At 41.3% G+C, this 18,995-nt stretch overlaps 1 protein-coding gene across 1 annotated transcript; it reads left to right on the forward strand.

The window, feature by feature from the left end:
* Positions 1-156: 156 nt before the first annotated feature.
* Positions 157-14,574, forward strand: gmpr (guanosine monophosphate reductase). The gene is made up of 9 exons (XM_017693698.2): positions 157-461; positions 3,373-3,492; positions 3,979-4,062; positions 8,493-8,666; positions 8,787-8,868; positions 10,383-10,489; positions 11,093-11,135; positions 11,238-11,397; positions 13,547-14,574. Exons 1-9 carry the CDS (start codon positions 375-377, stop codon positions 13,725-13,727), a joined length of 1,038 nt encoding a protein of 345 aa, XP_017549187.1. The 5' UTR covers positions 157-374; the 3' UTR covers positions 13,728-14,574.
* The last annotated feature ends 4,421 nt before the right edge of the window (positions 14,575-18,995 follow it).

Below are 18,995 nucleotides of genomic sequence, written 5' to 3' on the forward strand. Positions count from 1 at the left end.
GTGGGGGTAATGGCCCTGCTTGCACGCTGTTGCGCATACTGCAGTGCTGAGCTGCAGTGTGTGTGTGTGTGTGTGTGTGTGTGTGTGTGTGTGCACGCTTGCTTATGTGTGTCAGCTGGCCAGACGGGAAGCGTGCCTGCTGCTGCTGCTGCTGCCACTCCATAGTGTGAGAGAGGCGGGGGAAGGAGAGACCAGAGAGAGGGAGAATTCAGGGCCTCGCCAAATAAAGCCATGGGGGCCTGGGCTGGGACGGCCCGTTGCACGCTATAAATACGCTGGGCTTCTGCCGATTCGGGTTTGGTGGCTGGACCTGCGCAGCAGTAACCACACCAGCCCAACTCAGGAGAATCTCATCCACACTCAGGCCCTCAGCCATGCCACGGGTGGACGCGGACCTCAAACTGGACTTTAAAGATGTCCTGTTCAGACCAAAGAGGAGCAGCCTGAAAAGCAGGTCAGAGGTAAGATCAGCACTCTGATGGACAAAGATGCAGACAGACAGGTGTACTTCATTGATCCAAAAGGGGAATTTGGTTGCCATAGTAATTGAAGAGCATGGGACATTACATAACAAATAGGCTAATTACACCTGTCATGCATATTTAAACAAACTTCAGTCGCAAACGACAAAAATGTCTGTGGGAAAGGTCTGTCATTAGGAGAATGTCAAAGTTGGGTTAAGTTTGTTTGAAGGTTTGTGTGCATGTGCAGTGGAGTGAGTGGTGAAGAATGCAAGTAGGGCTGACCTTGCTGAGGTCACACTAACTTGGCCAGGGCCTTGTTTAGGCCTCTGTGTGGGCTTCCTTATGAGCCTGCTGTTGACAGGTTGTTCTGACTGCAGTCTGTCGTTCTGTCTCTTCTTCATCATCTGCTGTTGATGCAGCCCGAATCTAACCCAGATACCCAATCCTGCGGGAGAGGGCCAGACAACTGATCGAGCTAAGGTAGAGCAACATGAGCCGGGCCAGTGCGCAGAAAATGCATTTAAAAATAGACCTGAAGAGATCTGTGTGCTAAATGTCAGTGAGAACAGATTCCGCCGGGGTGGAGTTGCCCTTCAGTAAGTCCCGTAAAAAGGAACAACATAATGCACTTATGAGGAGCTAATACTTTTTTTCTAGTGGGGAGGAGGTTGGGGTTAACATTATCTTGTCTGGTTAATTTCGCATGTGTGGACATAAGATTGTGATCACTTTACTAAGGTATATTATAAGGAATAAACATCTAAGCCATTGATTTCCAATCTATGAAGCTGAGATATCTTACTAACAGTCATTCTACCATAAAGGCAAAAAACATTAACACAGAAAGACTCTGCTCTTCAATGCTACTTTGAGTGTGACTTGACTCGTGTAAGACTATTCTGTTTTTGCTGGCTCATAATCAGCAGCTCCATTTTAGCCATTGATCTCCTGAGCGAGAGGAGAGTCTGTTTTAGTCTGCATTTCACTGCAGGATGACGTCAAAGGCTGGCAGAGCTTGTTGCAGCTCGGCTGATTTCATTGGCCAGTGCCTAACTGGCTAGATGCAGAGGCCCATCGAGCTGCTGCATTTAAGGCTGGACATCCACCTTATAGACACCAACCCCTAGGAAACTGAAATGCTTTGTTATACTTTGTCAGTATCTTCAGGATATTCCTATAAACAGAGTATACTGGAATACATTTTCAGCAGGTCTTTTGTACGAAAAGAATGGAAATAATGGAAATAGCTCGTTATTTTTAAAAGAACATGGAGTGGGCAACGTGATGATATTTTATCATATCATGACAAACTACATCACCGTATGATTTCCTGTGTATATTGTGGATATCATCATCACTTAAAAAAAACCTAAGCAACTGCTCTTTCGTCACAAAGAGAGCATAATTAGTTCTTTTCATATGTGACACTAGTTTCTTCTGTTAGAACTTACCAAACATCAGAAAAACAAAATACTGTTTATTGTGATATTATTATGATTATTGTGATATTAAAATATAAATAAGTATCGTGATTTTTTTTCCATATCACTCTTAAATCTAAGAAGAAATATGATCCTGTATCACATAAAAGTGATTTTCTTTCTTACTTTCTTGAAATAAGTGTTTGATGAAGTATGTAAACATTGCTATTGTTTATACAGATCATATATGGAACTAAAGCTTAAAAAACGGCCTGTTTTGAAGTCACTGTTCCTGTGATGCCTGTTCAGCCTGTTTAACAGCAGTTTAACCCCTCCCATTCTTGTTGATATGTAAGGAGTGTTTCAACTCTGACTGCTTTCTGAATGAGGCATAAAGCAGCACAGACAGCCAGAACAGAGGTAACTTGCATATGTCAGGCTTAAAGGCACAGTAACAAATCCAGGCTCTTTCATTTTTAGTTATTAAACATACATAAACATACAGATGTTGTCCATTTTACTCATATGGCCAGTGAATAGAGCTTATCAGATAATGTACCTTGACCAATCACACCTTCCCTTACATGTTTTAACCTCATTTTGCATGTACTGGATTACTAAATGCTTCACTTAATCATGCAATTAGTTCCAACGCAGAAGCAGCAGCCACCCTTACAATAATTGAGATCTGAAAGAAAAACATATCTCAGTTTTCCAAACTCTCAGTTTTGAAAGAAGCATTATAAATGTAAGGCCTTTCAGTGAATCCCTTTTGATTGAAAGGAATCCATAAAATATGCAAATATATATTTGCATGCTACGTCTGTTTTTAAGCAGTTTTACATTCATATTAATCCACTGCAACAAGACCTTATGACTCCAAGTTAGTGACTTTATTGGAGGAGGTAAACAATGTTTTTAATGTATGTAAATGCAACAAGATTTTACTACAGGCAATATTTGTCCACTTGTTATGAAGTATTCACATAATGTAAAGAGCAGCTGGTGTATAAAAAAGTAGGTTTTGATATGACTGATTATATAAAGATGTCAGAATGCTTAGACAAGCTCATTTCAGCAGGATTGAGAAAAAAAAGAGATACTAGTGTTGTATAATTCCTGTAAGACATGCTGGTAACTACCACTCACCCTCCTACTAATAACACATTTAATGAAATACATATAAGGCACACATGGCCATCAGCCTCTACAGAACATGTTTATTTGGTGAATCTAAAGCCTCCTGACTGCACACTAAGAGGAATAGAAGAAAAATAATATTAAAATGATTAAATTAAATTAAAATAATAATAATAATAAAAAAACATAAATACTCAGGGTCCCCTGTTGGTTCAGGGGCCCTAAGCAAATGTTTATACAGCTTATAAACTAAAGAAAGTTGTAAAGTATGTGTGGTGTGTGTGTGTGTGTATATATATATATATATATATACATAAACAAGGTGCCCTTGTTTATCTTCTGCTTAGGTGGACCTACAGAGGACCTTCACATTCCGCAACTCAAAGCAGACCTACAGTGGCATCCCAGTCATCGCAGCTAACATGGACACCACAGGTACTTTTGAGATGGCACAGGTGCTGAGCAAGGTAAGCATTTCTTCAGTACAGTAACCTACTGTCTGAACCCTGTCCCTCATGGCCACATGGTGAACAGTTAGATCCCATTGTTGTGAAGTAAACGTGCAACAATGCAAAAGTGCACACGTTTTATTTTTTTGTTGTCAGCTCTGAAACCTTTCAGGTGTTTGAATCACCTTCAGACCAAAAGAGTTTTGATACGTTCTTTTCACAATAATCTGCAAAATAGCTTTTAATAGTCTGCAAAAGAAATCTGTCCAATCATTATTCAGGTAAAACCTGCTCTGCAGACTAAAGAAGCCATTTTGATTAACAAGATGTTTTGTTGTAACATGTACCTGAAGTGTCAATAGCTGTTTAAACTGTAAAAATAGCTGTAACAAAACCTTAATTGAAAAGTAACAGCAAAAAAGAAGGAAAGTACGCTGAAACCTCTGATGGACAGAGTACGTAAATTCTGTGTTTCCAAACTCCTCTTTGGTTTCTCTGTCTCAGCACACGCTCTTCACCGCCATCCACAAACACTACTCCCTGGAAGAGTGGAAGACCTTTGCAGCCAATCATCCAGAGTGCCTAGAGGTAACATCAAAAATATGGCTGTATTTTCAGCCTGTGCCAAATGACGAGTATTCATAAATATCTGTTGTGCATGTGATGTAAAGGGAACAAAGATCAGAGAGCCAAGGAAGATAAGATGCCTTTATTGTCATTGCACAGTGTACGACGAAATTGAGCAGCAATCCAAAAGCACTTTACACACAAAATAATTACATATACAGGTTAAAATATATAAAGTGCAGATTTAAGAAAAATAGTATATACATAAAAATAAAGGACTATAAAACTATATATCCTACAGACAATAGATAGTAGACAAGTGAGGTAGCAGCTAGTTATTGCACATTTCTTGAATCGCTTATAGAGTTATATAATATTGCACATCTTAAGAATTATTGCACAGAAAGAATATATATTGCACACTTGAGAACAAATGAATAATAAATAGAACAGAGGTGGAGTGGAACACTGGAACAGTGTACAGTGTCCTAGGAAGTCAGTGCCAGCAAAGAGCAGTAGTGGTGTTCAGTTCACTTCTACTGAGCACAGTGTTCTATAGAAATCCTTGTCAGTGTGTGTGTTTGGAAGTGTCCAGTTCCCGTACGGCTCTGGGGTAAAAACTGTTTTTAAGGCTGTTTGTCCGGGGTGGGATAGACCTAAAGCGTTTACCAGAGGGCAGCAGGTTGAACAGATGATGTCCCGGGTGAAATGTGTCCTTCAGGATACTGGCTGCCCTGCTGAGGCAGCAGGAGCTGAACAGGTCCTCCGGGCATGGCAGTGGGCAGCCGATGATCTTCTGGGCTGACTCCCTGCAGTGCTCTCCTCTCTGCCACTGAGCAGCTGCTGTACCACATTGAGATGCAGTATGTTAGCACACTCTCAGTGGTGGAGCGGTAGTAGGACACCAGCAGCTTCTCCTGAAGGTTGTTTTTCCTGAGAATTCTCAGGAAGTAGAGCCTCTGCTGCGCCTTCTTGACCACTGCCATGGTGTTGGTGGTTCAGGAGAGATCTTCAGAGATGTGTGTGCCCAGAAATCTGAAGGAAAGTACTCTTTCAACACATGACCCCATTGATGTACAGTGGTGTGGGGACTGCTCCTTTCCACTGGAAGTCTATAATGAGTTCTTTTATTTTTGAGGAGCTCAGGGTGAGGTTATTCCCTGAACACCACTCAGTCAGTCCCTGGACTTCATCCCTGTAGGCAGTCTCATCTCCTCCAGAGATAAGTCCAACCACTGTCGTGTCAGGGGGGGAGGAATGATGGAGACCCAATCTTACAGACTGGGTGCGGTCTGTCTTTGATCCAGAGGCAGGTGGGTTGTGAAAGTCCCATGTCTGTGAGTTTGGTCACCAGTCTGTGGGGGTGACTATGTTAAAAGCTGAGCTGAAGTCTACGAAGAACATCTTCATATAGCTCCCCTGGTGCTCCAGGTGTGTGAGTGCTGTGTGAAGAGCAGTGGTGATGGCATGTTCTGTGGACCTGTTTGCTTTGTAGGCAAACTAGTGTTGATCAAAGGTGGGTGGGAGGATGGCTCTGATGTGATGCAGAACCACCTGCAGTATCTCAAAACACTTCATTATGACCGGTGTGAGTGCGACCAGGCAGTAGTCATTGAGGTCGCTGATGGTAGTCTTTTTTGGCAGTGGAATGATGGTGGCGGACTTCAGACAAGGACAAGGTGGGATAATGGATTTGGACAGGGACAGGTTGAAGATTTTTGTAAAGACCACAGAGAGCTGGTCTGCACATGCACACCTTCAGCACCCTTCCTGTCACACCATCAGGACCAGCAGCTTTTCTGGGGTTCAGTGCCCTGAGCAAACATCTCACTTCGTTCTCCTGCACAGTGAGGATGTGGTTGTGGGAGACTGGTGGAGATCTTGCATTTGTCTCTACTGCTTTCACCTCATTTCACCAGCTCCTCTGCCAGTGAGGTGTCACCCTTAACTGTTGTGCAGCTTCTGTTCTTGTGGTTGGTGAGGTGCTGAATGTCCCTCCACACCTGCCATGTGACCTGCCACACACTGTGGAGGGCTCTGTCACTAGACCTGAAGGCTGTGTTTTGCTCATTGAGGAGAATTTGGACCTCCTTTGTCATCCAGGGCTTTTAGTTTGGGTACACCCTGATGTTTTTGTCCACTGTAACATTGTCCACACAGTTTTTGATGTAGCAGAGTACAGCTGATGTGTACTCAAAGACATCGCAGTTGGTCCTTTCGAAGCAGTCCTGCAGCTGTGAGGAAGCTCCTTAAGGCCATGTCTTGAAAGTCTTTGAGATGGGCTGAGATTTTCTTTTGAGAGGGGTGTATGCAGGAGTTAAAAATATAGAGCAGTGACATGATTGGCCCAGATGTGGTAACAATGTTGTTTTAAAGAGTAGACCTTGTCTAATGTATTTCTCCCCGTGATAGCACATTTTATGTGTTGTTGGAATTTGTGGAGAACTGTCTTTAAATCAGCATGATTAAAGTCACCAGCTGAGCTGCTTCAGGATAGCTGTTCTATGGTGAGCTAATAGCACTGAGCAGGTAGCCTAGCACTAGCATTAGCGTCCGGTGGAATGTAAACAGTGGTTACCATGACAACAGTAAACTCTTGTGGAAGATAAAAAGGCCTGCATTTAACTGTCAGGTACTCCAAATCAGAAGAACAGTGTCTATCAATGATTTTGGCATTAGTGCACCAGCTGATATGGACATAAATGCATGAACACCATTCCCTTTGATTTACTGGAGTAGCCTGGATTTACTGTGCAGCCTGTTAGCTCAATGGCTACATCCGGGATGAGTGAGTGCTGCCACGTCTCCATAATGACCAAAATACATCAATTAATTTGTTCATGGAAATCAGTAGATTCAGTTCATTCAGTTTGTTGGTGATGGCTCTGGCGTTGGTGAGGAAGATGCTGGGTAGTGCTGGCTTGTGTGATTGTTTCTTTAGCCTGGCCGCTAGGCCAGACCAGCAGCTACGCTTTTGCTTCCTGCGTCTCCGCCGCCTGCCGGAGCCAACAACAAACCACGGAGGGCTCTGTGTCCTGGCTTTCTCCTCCGGTATGCTGTATGCATGCAGAAATTCATTGGTAACAGCCCGGTCATGCAGTAATCCAATACTCAGAAGATACTGCCGGCTGTAGGTAGGATTTGCGGTACTAAATGTGATGTTAAAGAACAAACATATAAACAAAAACACAAAAGAAAAGTACTGTAACGGACAGCATCGAGCCGCTGCGTCTGTGCGCGCCGCCATCATGAAAGTTAGTCATGATTTATGCTCAGTATGGAAGATTCTGTCTTCTGGATTTAGGCTGGCTTCAGTTTTGATGTTTGATGAGCAGACAGTTGTGCCCTTTTGTGGTATTGTCAGACGGAATCCTCCTGGACTGTGGAGTAGGAGGCCACCTGCGTTGTGGCCTGGGATTTTCTTTTTTAGGGCAACGTGAATGGGAAATCATAAAGAAATACTGTGGCATACTTCTGAGAAAAACAAGCTGTCAGGGAGGGTCTTTGAGCTAGCTGAGCATTTTCTCTAGATGACAGGTGGGAGTGGTAGAAGGGGGAGGTAAAACATGATATTATTGGTTAATAGTATTTCTCTCCATCACTGGTACACAGTGATATCATTAGAAACCAGAAACCATTTTAAAAATGAGCAAATTACATTACATTTTGATGGAAGATTACAGGAAAAATGCTTAATAGGTGATTCCAGTCATTTTTTAAATATCTGCACAATTGAAACATTAAGATGTAAACAAAGTCATCCAGAGTAGTTTGGTGTGAAATAGTTTGGTGTGAAATGCTCTGTTTCTGAGAAACTTGCTGAGTCAGAATTGTTCACAGGGATAGGAACCAGACATCCAAAGTGTGTAATGACTCCAAAAGCTAACTTTTAAAAATTAGTTAAAATACTAATGCTTGAGACGCTGTTTACAATAGTTTTGTGGTAAGCTTTTAGTATAAAACGTGTTTCTAAAAGCCAGTCACAGTGGAGAACTCAGAAGATATTTGTACGTTCACTGGTCATTTGGAAAATATATATGATGGATATGTTTGTGTTGTAGACAGCATGTCCCCCTGGTTCCCATCAACACCACTGTAAAGAAATCTGAGAAATCAAACCAATCTGAATGACTTTGTTTACGCCTTAAGAATGAAAAAATGGAGGAATTCCCCTTTAATGACATGAAAAGAATTGTAAAAAAAAAAAGATTGACTTTAATCCCAGGTTGACTTTAATGTGTGCCCAAGAACTTTCAGTTTCACTATTGTATACAGTGAAAATCTATCCTGCTTTGATATTTCTACTGTGAATTCATTATCCTACCAATTCAGTCATATGCAAATTTGACTTAATTTGTTACGGATCCGAATTTAACCAATCAGGCTCTGCACAGCACACTGAGGTATACTGAGAACTAGGACCTTCTATCTAAAGCATCTTGTGTTCTCAGCATGTGGCGGCCAGCTCGGGCAGCGGCAAGGCTGATCTGGACAAACTGTGCAGCATTCTGGAAGCCATTCCACTTATTAAGTACATCTGCCTGGACGTGGCCAATGGATATTCAGAGCACTTTGTGGAGTTTGTCAGAACAGTTCGGGAGAAGTTCCCTAACCACACCATCATGGTGAGACTGAATAAAATCCCTCCACAAGCATAATAAATAAGTATTGTCTGTTGTTTTATTTAACTGACAGTCATATTATTCATGACTATTCATGACTCTTCATTCTGATGAACCGAACAGGCTGGAAACGTGGTGACAGGAGAAATGGTGGAGGAGCTCATCCTGACAGGAGCTGATATCATCAAAGTGGGCATTGGGCCAGGTACGCACCATGTCTCCGTTTTCATCTATTCAGAGCCAGGCTTAAACTGCAGGCTTACTATACAGATTTTAAATGGGCACTCTGGCCAAAATGAAAAACATAACCTTTACATTACATTACATTACATTACATTTACATTTAGCAGACGCTTTTATCCAAAGCGACTTACAAATAATGTGGTACATAGAACAAAAACATAGTCAGGCCTTAAAGGAGGCCAAGGGGTAATAGCGGGGTAGAGAAGGGAAGGAGGGCAAGAAGGAGATGAGGTTGGTAGTGGCTAGATTTGCAAGAGGCGATTAGAGCAAGTGCTCCCTGAAGAGCTCCGTCTTCAGGAGTTTCTTAAACATAGCGAGGGACGCCCCTGCTCTGACAGTGGAAGGTAGCTTGTTCCACCATTGGGGAATCAAGTATGAGAACAGTCTCGATTGATTTGTGTGAATGTTTGGCAAAGCTAAGCGACGTTCATTGGAGGATCGCAGCGGCCGGGCGGTGCTGTAAGCCTTTAGGAGCGAGTGCAGGTAGGAAGGAGCCTGCTCTGTTAACACCTTGTAGGCAATCGTAAGAGTTTTAAATTTGATACGAGCAGCAACCGGTAACCAGTGGAGCTCAATGAGCAGTGGGGTGACATGCGCCCGTTTTGGTTGGTTAAAGACCAGACGCGCTGCAGCGTTCTGAACCATCTTCAGTGGTTTTACAACACAGGCTGGGAGGCCCGTCAGTATGGCATTGCAGTAGTCGAGGCGTGAGATGACCACTGCTTGTACCAAGAGTTGGGTGGCTTGTTGTGTTAGAAACGGCCGTATCTGTCTGATGTTGTACAGCGCAAAGCGACAGGACCGAGCCACCGAGGCAACATGGTGCGTAAAGGAAAGTTGGTCATCTACCATAACCCCCAGGTTCCTAGCAACCTTTGTCGGGGAGAGTGAGAGTGAGTCGATGGTTATGGTGAAGTTGTGTTGAATGGATTGTTTAGCTGGTATAACCAGAAGTTCAGACTTGGACAGGTTTAGTTGAAGGTGGTGTTCCTTCATCCATGCGGATATGTCCGAGAGGCACTGCGATATCCGCACAGAGATCGACGGGTCATCAGGCGGGAATGACAGATAGAGCTGGGTGTCATCAGCATAGCAATGGTACGAGATAACCTTTGCTTCATCTATTGTAAACATGCCTACTTGCCTCCGTCACCAGTGCTACAAAATACAGAATGGGATTTTCTGGTTTAAATACCAGGAAAACCCCTTTCTGATGATATATTTTGAAGGTGGGAGGAACTTGGGTGGGTTCTTGAGAGCAAGCTGTTAGAAAATGAGAAAAAAAGTTTTTCTTTATTACAGTTGGAGTGAATAATAGCATAATAGCACAGCAAATAGCATATTAAATGCTAGGGGCCAGATTGCCCCTTTAATCTTAAAAGCTTATTATTTCAGTTATGTACTTAAGAGAGTAAGGAACTGAACTATGGGTCTACACACAGGAACAGGAAGTAAAGGTGAATGCTATGTTTGCAGGTTCTGTATGCACCACTCGCATCAAGACTGGAGTGGGTTATCCACAGTTAAGTGCAGTCATTGAGTGTGCGGACTCAGCTCATGGACTAAAAGGACACATCATCTCTGTGAGTTCCCCATAATGATGAGTGCTTTTAGACTCTTTCCTCTAATGCAGAAAATGAGAGCTGATCTGTAACCAAAGCTGTACTTATGCTAGGCTACCACAAGAGGGCAGCATATACTGTGGATGAGACACAGAATAACTCTATGCTGAAATCAGTTAGGATAGAGTTTCTCTATCAAAAGCCATCATTGTAAAGTATTTATCAATGCGGAGCCCCGGTGGTGTCCATATCCATACAAATAAAAATAATGTGTGGCCACAACTTAGTAAGGCATGATCATGGTCCCACGCCTTACAAACTGACATTACTAAGTCGTGGGCATGCTGTATTAACGTGTGGGAACAAGATCCTAATGCATGGCAACGACTTACTAAGGAATGCATTTAATTTTTATTTATATAGGGTGTCAACAGAAGGGCTCCATAGTGTCAAGTTAGGCTTTAATTGTTTCTGGCATGTCAGGCCATTAAAATCATTATATCACAGAACTCATCTACTTGGTAAATATTCCATTTTTATTATAACCCAAATATAATCTGTCAGCCTAGACATGTCCCGTGTCTGAAGTTTGCATCTTTATATTAAGTTACTCTTTTTCTCCAGGATGGAGGCTGCAGCTGTCCAGGAGATGTTGCCAAAGCCTTTGGTAAGTTATACTTTCATAGCAAAGCAGTTCATAGCAAAGCTCACAAATCCACTTGTGAACTGAGGGATTGCACTGTTTTCCTAATGGTTTGTGTCCCTGTAGGCGCAGGGGCAGATTTTGTCATGCTGGGAGGCATGCTGGCCGGGCATGACCAGTGTGCGGGTGACATCATCGAGAAGAATGGAACGAAGTTCAAGCTGTTCTATGGGATGAGCTCAGACACAGCCATGAAGAAATATGTCGGTGGTGTGGCAGAGTACAGGTGAGCTGTATGACTAGTTGTTATCATAAATAGACCCCATCCCAGAGGAACTTGGCCCATCTTTGTCTAAGACTGCACAAACTCTTGGCCAAACCAGTGGCCAGTTTTTAAATAAGTAGAAGTTAGTGTCCATATTCTTTTTTCAGAATTCGTTGTGGTTTATTTTTCTTCTGTGTTGATTGTGTGTATTTATGCAGGGAAAACAGCCACCATTAATTTCACATGGCCATTGTTTTGTTGCTGTTAACATAAATGTCCTTGGTAATGACTGGTCTTTTTTTTACCTCACGCAAAGCAGCCAGGGCTGAAATCTGTGCAACAAATTGGTGATAGGTATGTCAGACAAAAATTCTGACTCTGGATATCTGGATTTTTTGAGATGCTGCAGCCAGCGACAGCACAGCATGATCAGTTTCATCACTTCCCCCCATATCTTCTGCTCCAATAACTCAGACAGTCTGCAATAACACTCCTCATCACTTCAATGTGTGTGGGCGGTCATATGCAAATAACTTCAGAACGATGATGAATTCAAAACAGATTTGCAGCTTAGTTACCATATTGTTAGTTACCATAATGTTTACATCAGTGGTGGCCAAAGCACACTGTCCTTAAGTGATGATCGAGATAACAGTGGATGTCCACTTTTTCTATTTCTATTTCTATTTCTATTGCTACTTAAAGTAGATTAATTTGAACTTGAAGTGTAAAATGCAAGTACTATATCCTTTTAAATGTGTTTAAAATTAAGTATTCAAGCTATTATAGTTATGTTATAATATTGAGGCAGCTGCCAAAAGAAGGACTTTTGAGGCGTGGTGTGCACAGTCTGTACCGTAGCCCCGCTGTATCCCCGCTAAATGGCCTGTTTATGTTGTTGTTTATGTTTGATGCTGTTAATGTTGTTGTTGTTCTCCTTAGGGTGTGTGTGTTTGTTGTGCTTTATTTTGTTGGGCTGGGGGTTAGTTGGAGTAGATTTGGGTTGGTAACAACCATTAAGAGAAATGGTAGCGTGACCAGACTTAGTCACGTAACTTAGAACAGATCTGCCTGTCTCTTGTGATTTTATAGTAGTAAAGCTGGATACTACATCTCCTGTCTTGAGTCTTTGGATTAAGAAATCGGTGAAATTTCAATGATCCCTTCAGAATGTCAGAATATTGCTGGGTATGTGGTTAAAAATCCACAACATCATATTATGACATATTGTTCTAAAAATTGGTGCTCGGCCCTATTACAGTTGCCAAACAATGATTGACTGAAAGGTGCTCTATGATTGGTTTGCTTAAATTTTCAAATGCATCAGATATTATGTATCATATTTTCAGATAAAATCTGAAAATTTCAGTCTTTTTTCTGTCACTTTAGAGTAACAAGTAATGACACACTCATGCAAAACAGAGCAAAAAGCTGGATATTTTAATTTCAAATCTAGTGGCGTGAAAGTCTCAAAAAAGAATGCATACTCAAAATAAGTATTTAAGTATAGTAATTAAGTACTATATTACTACCCACCACTGATCTACGTTGTGCAGTGTATTGATTAGAATGATATTTTCCATAGCACTGGCTGCTCAAAGCCACAGTATAACTGGATGTGCATGTTAGCCTTGAAAAAAACACAAAAACTTTGGGCCTCATTCAACAACCTCTATTTGCTGTGGTGACAACGTCATCAGCAAAAACAGACGATTATCAGAGATAAGCTTTACCTATGTCAGTTGTTTATTTAAGGTGAAATGAAGGCAGGAGGTGCTCTGTATTTGTTTGTTTTTTGTTGCATAACACTGGATGAGCCTGGACTTCAACAGTGACATTCAGCATCCATACCTCACAAAAAAATCCACATCTGATTTGTTTAAAACCCTGCAGATGAAACAGCAATAGTTGCTAAAATTGAACTCTTCATGTAACATTCCTCTTATTGCTGTGATATGCAGCTGTCGCCCCTGGCGGTGGCAGGATTTTCTGCCATTTCTCCTTCAAAAATGATGGAATATCCGGTTTGCTGTTGACTGCCAACATGTAACTGCAGCATTAGTGTGACAGCACAGACTACAGTATTCATCATTACTGTTCTATGAACCTTTATAATTGAAAACTTGACCTTCTCTGACGTCTCCTCATCCTCTCATTCATGTGTGTGCAGGGCATCTGAGGGCCGGACGGTGCAGGTGCCCTATAAGGGTGATGTGGAGAACACAATCAGAGACATCCTGGGAGGTCTGCGCTCCACCTGTACTTATGTAGGAGCAGCCAAACTAAAGGAGCTCAGCCGCAGGACCACCTTCATCAGAGTCACACAGCAGTCCAGCCAAATGTTCACCTAGGCCCATCCAGTAGTACATCCAGATTACAGATACATCCCGTACTGTCCACAACACCTATCAGGGTAACATGCAGATCAGCCACACTCTCAAACCCAGCCAACGACTGTAGCAGCTACTGAAAGACTCAGACATACAGCCTACAGTACCTCACCTACTTCTGTGTCAGCCAGGATGTTCTGATTCGTGCATGTTTCTTGGGTACGAGGATCTTTCATTGAGACACAATAAAACAATGCCACAGATTCCTTCTGTTTCGCTCAGGACCCGTGCTGTATGATACTATACACTTCCTTGTGAAAGCATCCAATTTACAGCATGATTCAACCTGTTGTTAATGTAAGCTCTCCAAGCATGTGTGTGATGGCAATGAAGATGAAGTATGACAGAGGTTGAATAGGGACTCATCATATAAGCCCTTCGGGAATACAGTGTTTGGAGAATTCATTCACTGAAACTATGCAACAATGATGGCTTAAGTGGAATAAAAGCAATGCTTATTCTCCTTATTCAGCAGAAATACTACATGTCGACTAAAACGTTGTGACGGCTTGTGGGTGCGTACTAGCACTTTATATGTTTTAGTGTATGTAGCGAATGCAACTTCTGTCTTGGTTTGAGCAGAGACTGGTACACAGCCCATTGTATTATTTCTGTTGGCCTGCTTCCTTCATGAATGTACACTGGGTGTGGTGGGACGTCGTTGTAGACCAGAGGAATGTGAAAGGCTGCACTGCCTAATGTGCTGTTCACTTAGGTTTGTAAACTTCAGATCAGGAAGTATGTACTTTCATGTCAAACTGAGTAAGACATTTTAAGCGACAGAGTAATAAAGCTATATCAGTGATGATTGTGACTATGTATTTACTCTCTAGAAAATTGTTTGAGGTCCTAGACTAACTTACAGATTGAGAATTGTTCAGGCTGGTGATGATAGGCACCAAACATCTGCAGTGTATAATACCTCACAGAAAGCTTTTAGACTAAATGGCTGTAATAACTACTCTGAATGACTTTGTTTATAGTTAAAACATGCAGAAATGCTAAAAAAAAGAATTCCGAATTCCCATTTAATCTTTCATTTTTTCAAAGGCCAGTTTGGCTGAACAGTTTCACAGATGAGCCTTTCTTTCATAAGTTAAGCCTGGCATTATGGTCTGATTTCCTACATGTTTAAGCACATGGAAAGCATTTTCCAAGCACAATATAGGCCAGTGATTGGTCCAGGAATTTGTCTTGCTCCATCATGAACTGTATTGTTGAAATAAGTGGAACATCTGCTGAATGCTTTACTTTTTTCTCAGGCTTGGCAGTACTTAAATTTATATCACTGTATTAATTATCACAACATATAAAAATATACAATTACTACTACTACTACTACTAGTAATAATAATAATACAAACTATTATTTTAGCAATTTAATAGCAATAAAAAATTCACATACAAAATTACTATTATATTATAGTTCTTTTGTACCAAGCAGAGCAATTGGCTCCATTAACCCCTCTACACCTTGGTTAATGCTGCATTGTTTAGAGTTTGGAGAGGTGGTGAGTTATACAGGTGCTGAGTGAATCTGTACTAATTGTGTTAGGCCCTACTCTCCACAGATTGCTGTGGGTTTCAGTGTCTGCGATTAGATCTGATTATGCCTTTCGTTGACACATATTTAAATGAATGAGGCAGCTACTAATGGAAGCTTATACTCAAGACAGCCACCTCATCTCACACCCACACTCCATTACCGCCTCCGTCAGGATCTGCCCAAACAGCGCAGGAGCCCAGGGAGCCACGGCACTGTGCTTTTCTAATGGAAAGAACGGTATAAGCACCTAATGCCAAATTTTGGTGGGCATGATCTCCTAGCAACAAGCCTTTTTCAAAGTACCAAGAAGGAGAAACAGATCCAGTAAACTCTAACCTACCATACACAACGTAATCCAGTGAAAATATACTGCAGTGCATTCTGTATGTTATCATCATTTTGAAATATATTGACAACATATAGGCTCATGACAAATTGAAAGGAAAAGCTTGAATAAGTGAGTGGGGAAACCTACATGTAGATGCCTCCAGACAGGTTTGCTATATTATTCATAATTCATAATATATTATTCATAATTTGCTATATATTCAAATAAGCAATTACCACCAGTTAACACCTTATCAAAACTCTGTGATGTATAAAATACTGAATAGACGCATATGACCTCAATTTTGTATCAAGATGGTTAGGGAAAAAGATCTAAGTGACTTTAAAAGAGGACTGATTATTGGGGCAAGGATGGCACAAGTCTCAGTCACAATGTTCAGTGATCCTCAGGTGTGACACAGCACGTGATCAGACTGTGTCAGCAAGAATGATCCATGCATAACTACACAAAGAGGAATATTAGTAGGATTGCAGTTCATAAACCCCTCATTACAAAGGCAAATGCACAGACACCACAGGCCCTGATCTATAGAGATGTAGAAAAAAGTGATATGGTCAGATGAGTCATCCTTCACCATGTTGTCAACATGTGGGACAGTGCATGTGCAGTGAACACCAAGAGAATGGCAACAAGCCTGAATGCTTGACCCCTAAAGTGGGGAGCGTCCTGTGGCTCTGTTACGCTGTGGGAGCATTTTGCTGGCATGGATTAGGTTCATTGGGTCCCTATCATAAAACATTTGGGCCCATTTGAGTCCCAGAGATTTCTATTATGATGTTAGTGGTCTGTTCCTGGATCACAATGCCTCCATCCACAGGCTACGAGGAGTTTGCTGAGTATGAAAATGATGTAACTGATATGCTATGGCCTTTGTGGTCACCAGACTTCAGTGCTCAGACAGCACTCAGCACCACCATTATCAAAACACCAACTGTGGGAATGTCTTTTGGAGGAATGGTGGCTATCCCTCCAGTACAGTTCAAAAGAATCTATGCCAGGGCACTTTGAAGCTATTCTGGTGGCTTGTGATGACCCAATGCCTTCCCAGCAAACTTGGTGGTGTTTCGATTTGTTTGTCATCCATCTGTGTGTCACATATATGCTTTGAATAGATATAGAACTTCATGAAATAAATACTTGCTTGAGCTCAAATCAGCATGAAGCTATGCGTGTGTGTGTGTAAGACCAGACAGGACTGAGTAAATTTTTATGTTAGTGCTTTACACTGCATGTCTTCCTCTTTAAGAGCCCATATCATGGAAAAACAAATTTCCCTTGTTTTTTTAAATATAGGTATATGACGTAGTATGTTAACAAGTTTCAAAACACTGCATTCACTTCCAGGTCTATACAATCCTTATGCAGAATCTAAGGTCCATAACAGCCTATCTACTCTGTCACTACACTGGTTAGTGTAGTGGTTAACACCTCTGCCTTCTATGCTGTAGACTAGGGTTCAATCCCCCGCCTGGGTCAGCACCCTACATTATACCAATAAGAGTCCTTGGGCAAGACTCCTAACACCACCTTCGCCTCCCTGTGTAAAATGATCAAACTGTAAGCCGCTCTGGAAAAGAGCGTCAGCAAAATGCCGTAAATTTAAATAAATGTTTTGAATGCATTGTTTATGTAATGTTACAAGAACCAACTCATTTTCATGCATCCACCTATTCAGCCAACAGCAGTTTAGCTCCGCCCACTCATAATGAGGTTCTAAGGAGAGTTTCGGCTCTTTTAGTGCTTTTTGAACAAGGCATAATACAAGTCAGCCAGTCAAAACATGGCTTATTTACATATCTCTGTCATAAAGTTATGGTAGAGTTATGGGCACAGCATGTATAGTATATATAGGATATGGCTCTTTAATATCATTCCAATAATAATACAAACTCCAAAAAGTCCACATTTCGCTATTGGCACTGTAATTTTATTAGTACGTGTATACTGAAACAATAAACTTGTACTGGTATACAGACGATTTTTTTAACAAATTTGTTCACAACCTGAATCAAATATTGTTTTTTTTTGTTATTCAGAATAATGAAATAAGTTCTAACTAGAAAACCGGCAAGCACCATCAAAGAAAGGGACCATAAAATCCAAGAAAATGGACGTGAGTGTATCCTACAAATAGACACACCACAATTAGAAAATAGAATTTCAATTCTTGAATTTTTATATTAGTTTCCATTTTTAAAAAAAGCTAGTGCAATTACAATATTTTACACAACTTACAGAGTTTGCACGCATATGGAAACAAAACAAAACAAATAAAAATAATCTCCGTTCACAATAGTTCCTACTTAGGCCTTTATGCAATTATATATGGTTTCTTCTTGTACTAAGTAAGGTGCAAAACATTACTCCATCTCCCAGGACTGCTTCTTGCTACTGGCCTGAATCCTTTAAATCAACCTCAAGAGTACTGCATCTTGGGATTGGACATGACATTCATTGATTTTACATTTAACAGTCTTATTCAACATGGTATCTTACAAACGATAAGACCAGTAACTCCAAAGCTCTGAAACCATACCACATACAGTTCTCTCTAACCAAAGCGGACACCTCCCTCCATCCAGCCATTGCTTTCGGACAGGAGCCTACATCCTGTTGAGTGGTTCTATGATCGTCATCCTTTCTGTACAATGGCAATTGAAAGAAACTACAAACAGCCTCCATTTTTCCTTCCAATGGAAGACATTAAACCTCTTCACCACAACACCACCCTGCAGCACCCATGTCCAAAGCGTTTAACACTACTGTAGCTTCAGAGACCACCACTCCATTTCCTGTGGAATGACCAATGGCTTCATGTGTCCCTATGCAACCTCTCATTCACTGCCCAGCATCTTTGAATAAAGGGGGGGATAATGTAAAAGTCAAAAGAACTAGAAGTGGCAGGAAAAGCGTGCACATTTAAAAAAAGAACCAAACCCCCTCCCCTTCTCAATCATCGATGAGAAGATGGTCATTTCACTGGAGGGTCACTAGGTGGAGCTTCAGGCCTCAGCTGTAAAAAGTTGCTGATGCAGGCCGGAATCTCCTCTAAAAGCCTGTTCTTTCACTCTTGGGTAAAATGTACATCCTCCAGTCACAAATTTTCCATTATGTTATATTATATATAAAGTTTTCGTACTGAGTTTTAACTTCAGAGGCAAAAAAGGATGGTCATTTTTTTTTGGTGACATACAGATTTACATTGATGCCGTATTTAGCATTCATTGGCAACATACTCAGTGGTACAAAATGCTCATATTTCATATTTTGATGTCAAAGATTTTTCTGGACAAAACAATTTCTGAAGGATAAATACATACACCAGCCAAAAGGT

This window comes from Pygocentrus nattereri, chromosome 27 (assembly GCF_015220715.1).
Source record: "Pygocentrus nattereri isolate fPygNat1 chromosome 27, fPygNat1.pri, whole genome shotgun sequence".
NCBI lineage: Eukaryota > Metazoa > Chordata > Actinopteri > Characiformes > Serrasalmidae > Pygocentrus > Pygocentrus nattereri.

Bases quoted from the DNA above. Each gene is read 5' to 3' on its own strand.
- gmpr (XM_017693698.2), top strand. From the start codon at position 375: ATGCCACGGGTGGACGCGGACCTCAAACTGGACTTTAAAGATGTCCTG. The intron at 10,490-11,092 runs GTGAGTTCCCCA...CTTTTTCTCCAG, and splicing joins TAAAAGGACACATCATCTCT to GATGGAGGCTGCAGCTGTCC. The intron at 11,136-11,237 runs GTAAGTTATACT...GTGTCCCTGTAG, and splicing joins AGATGTTGCCAAAGCCTTTG to GCGCAGGGGCAGATTTTGTC.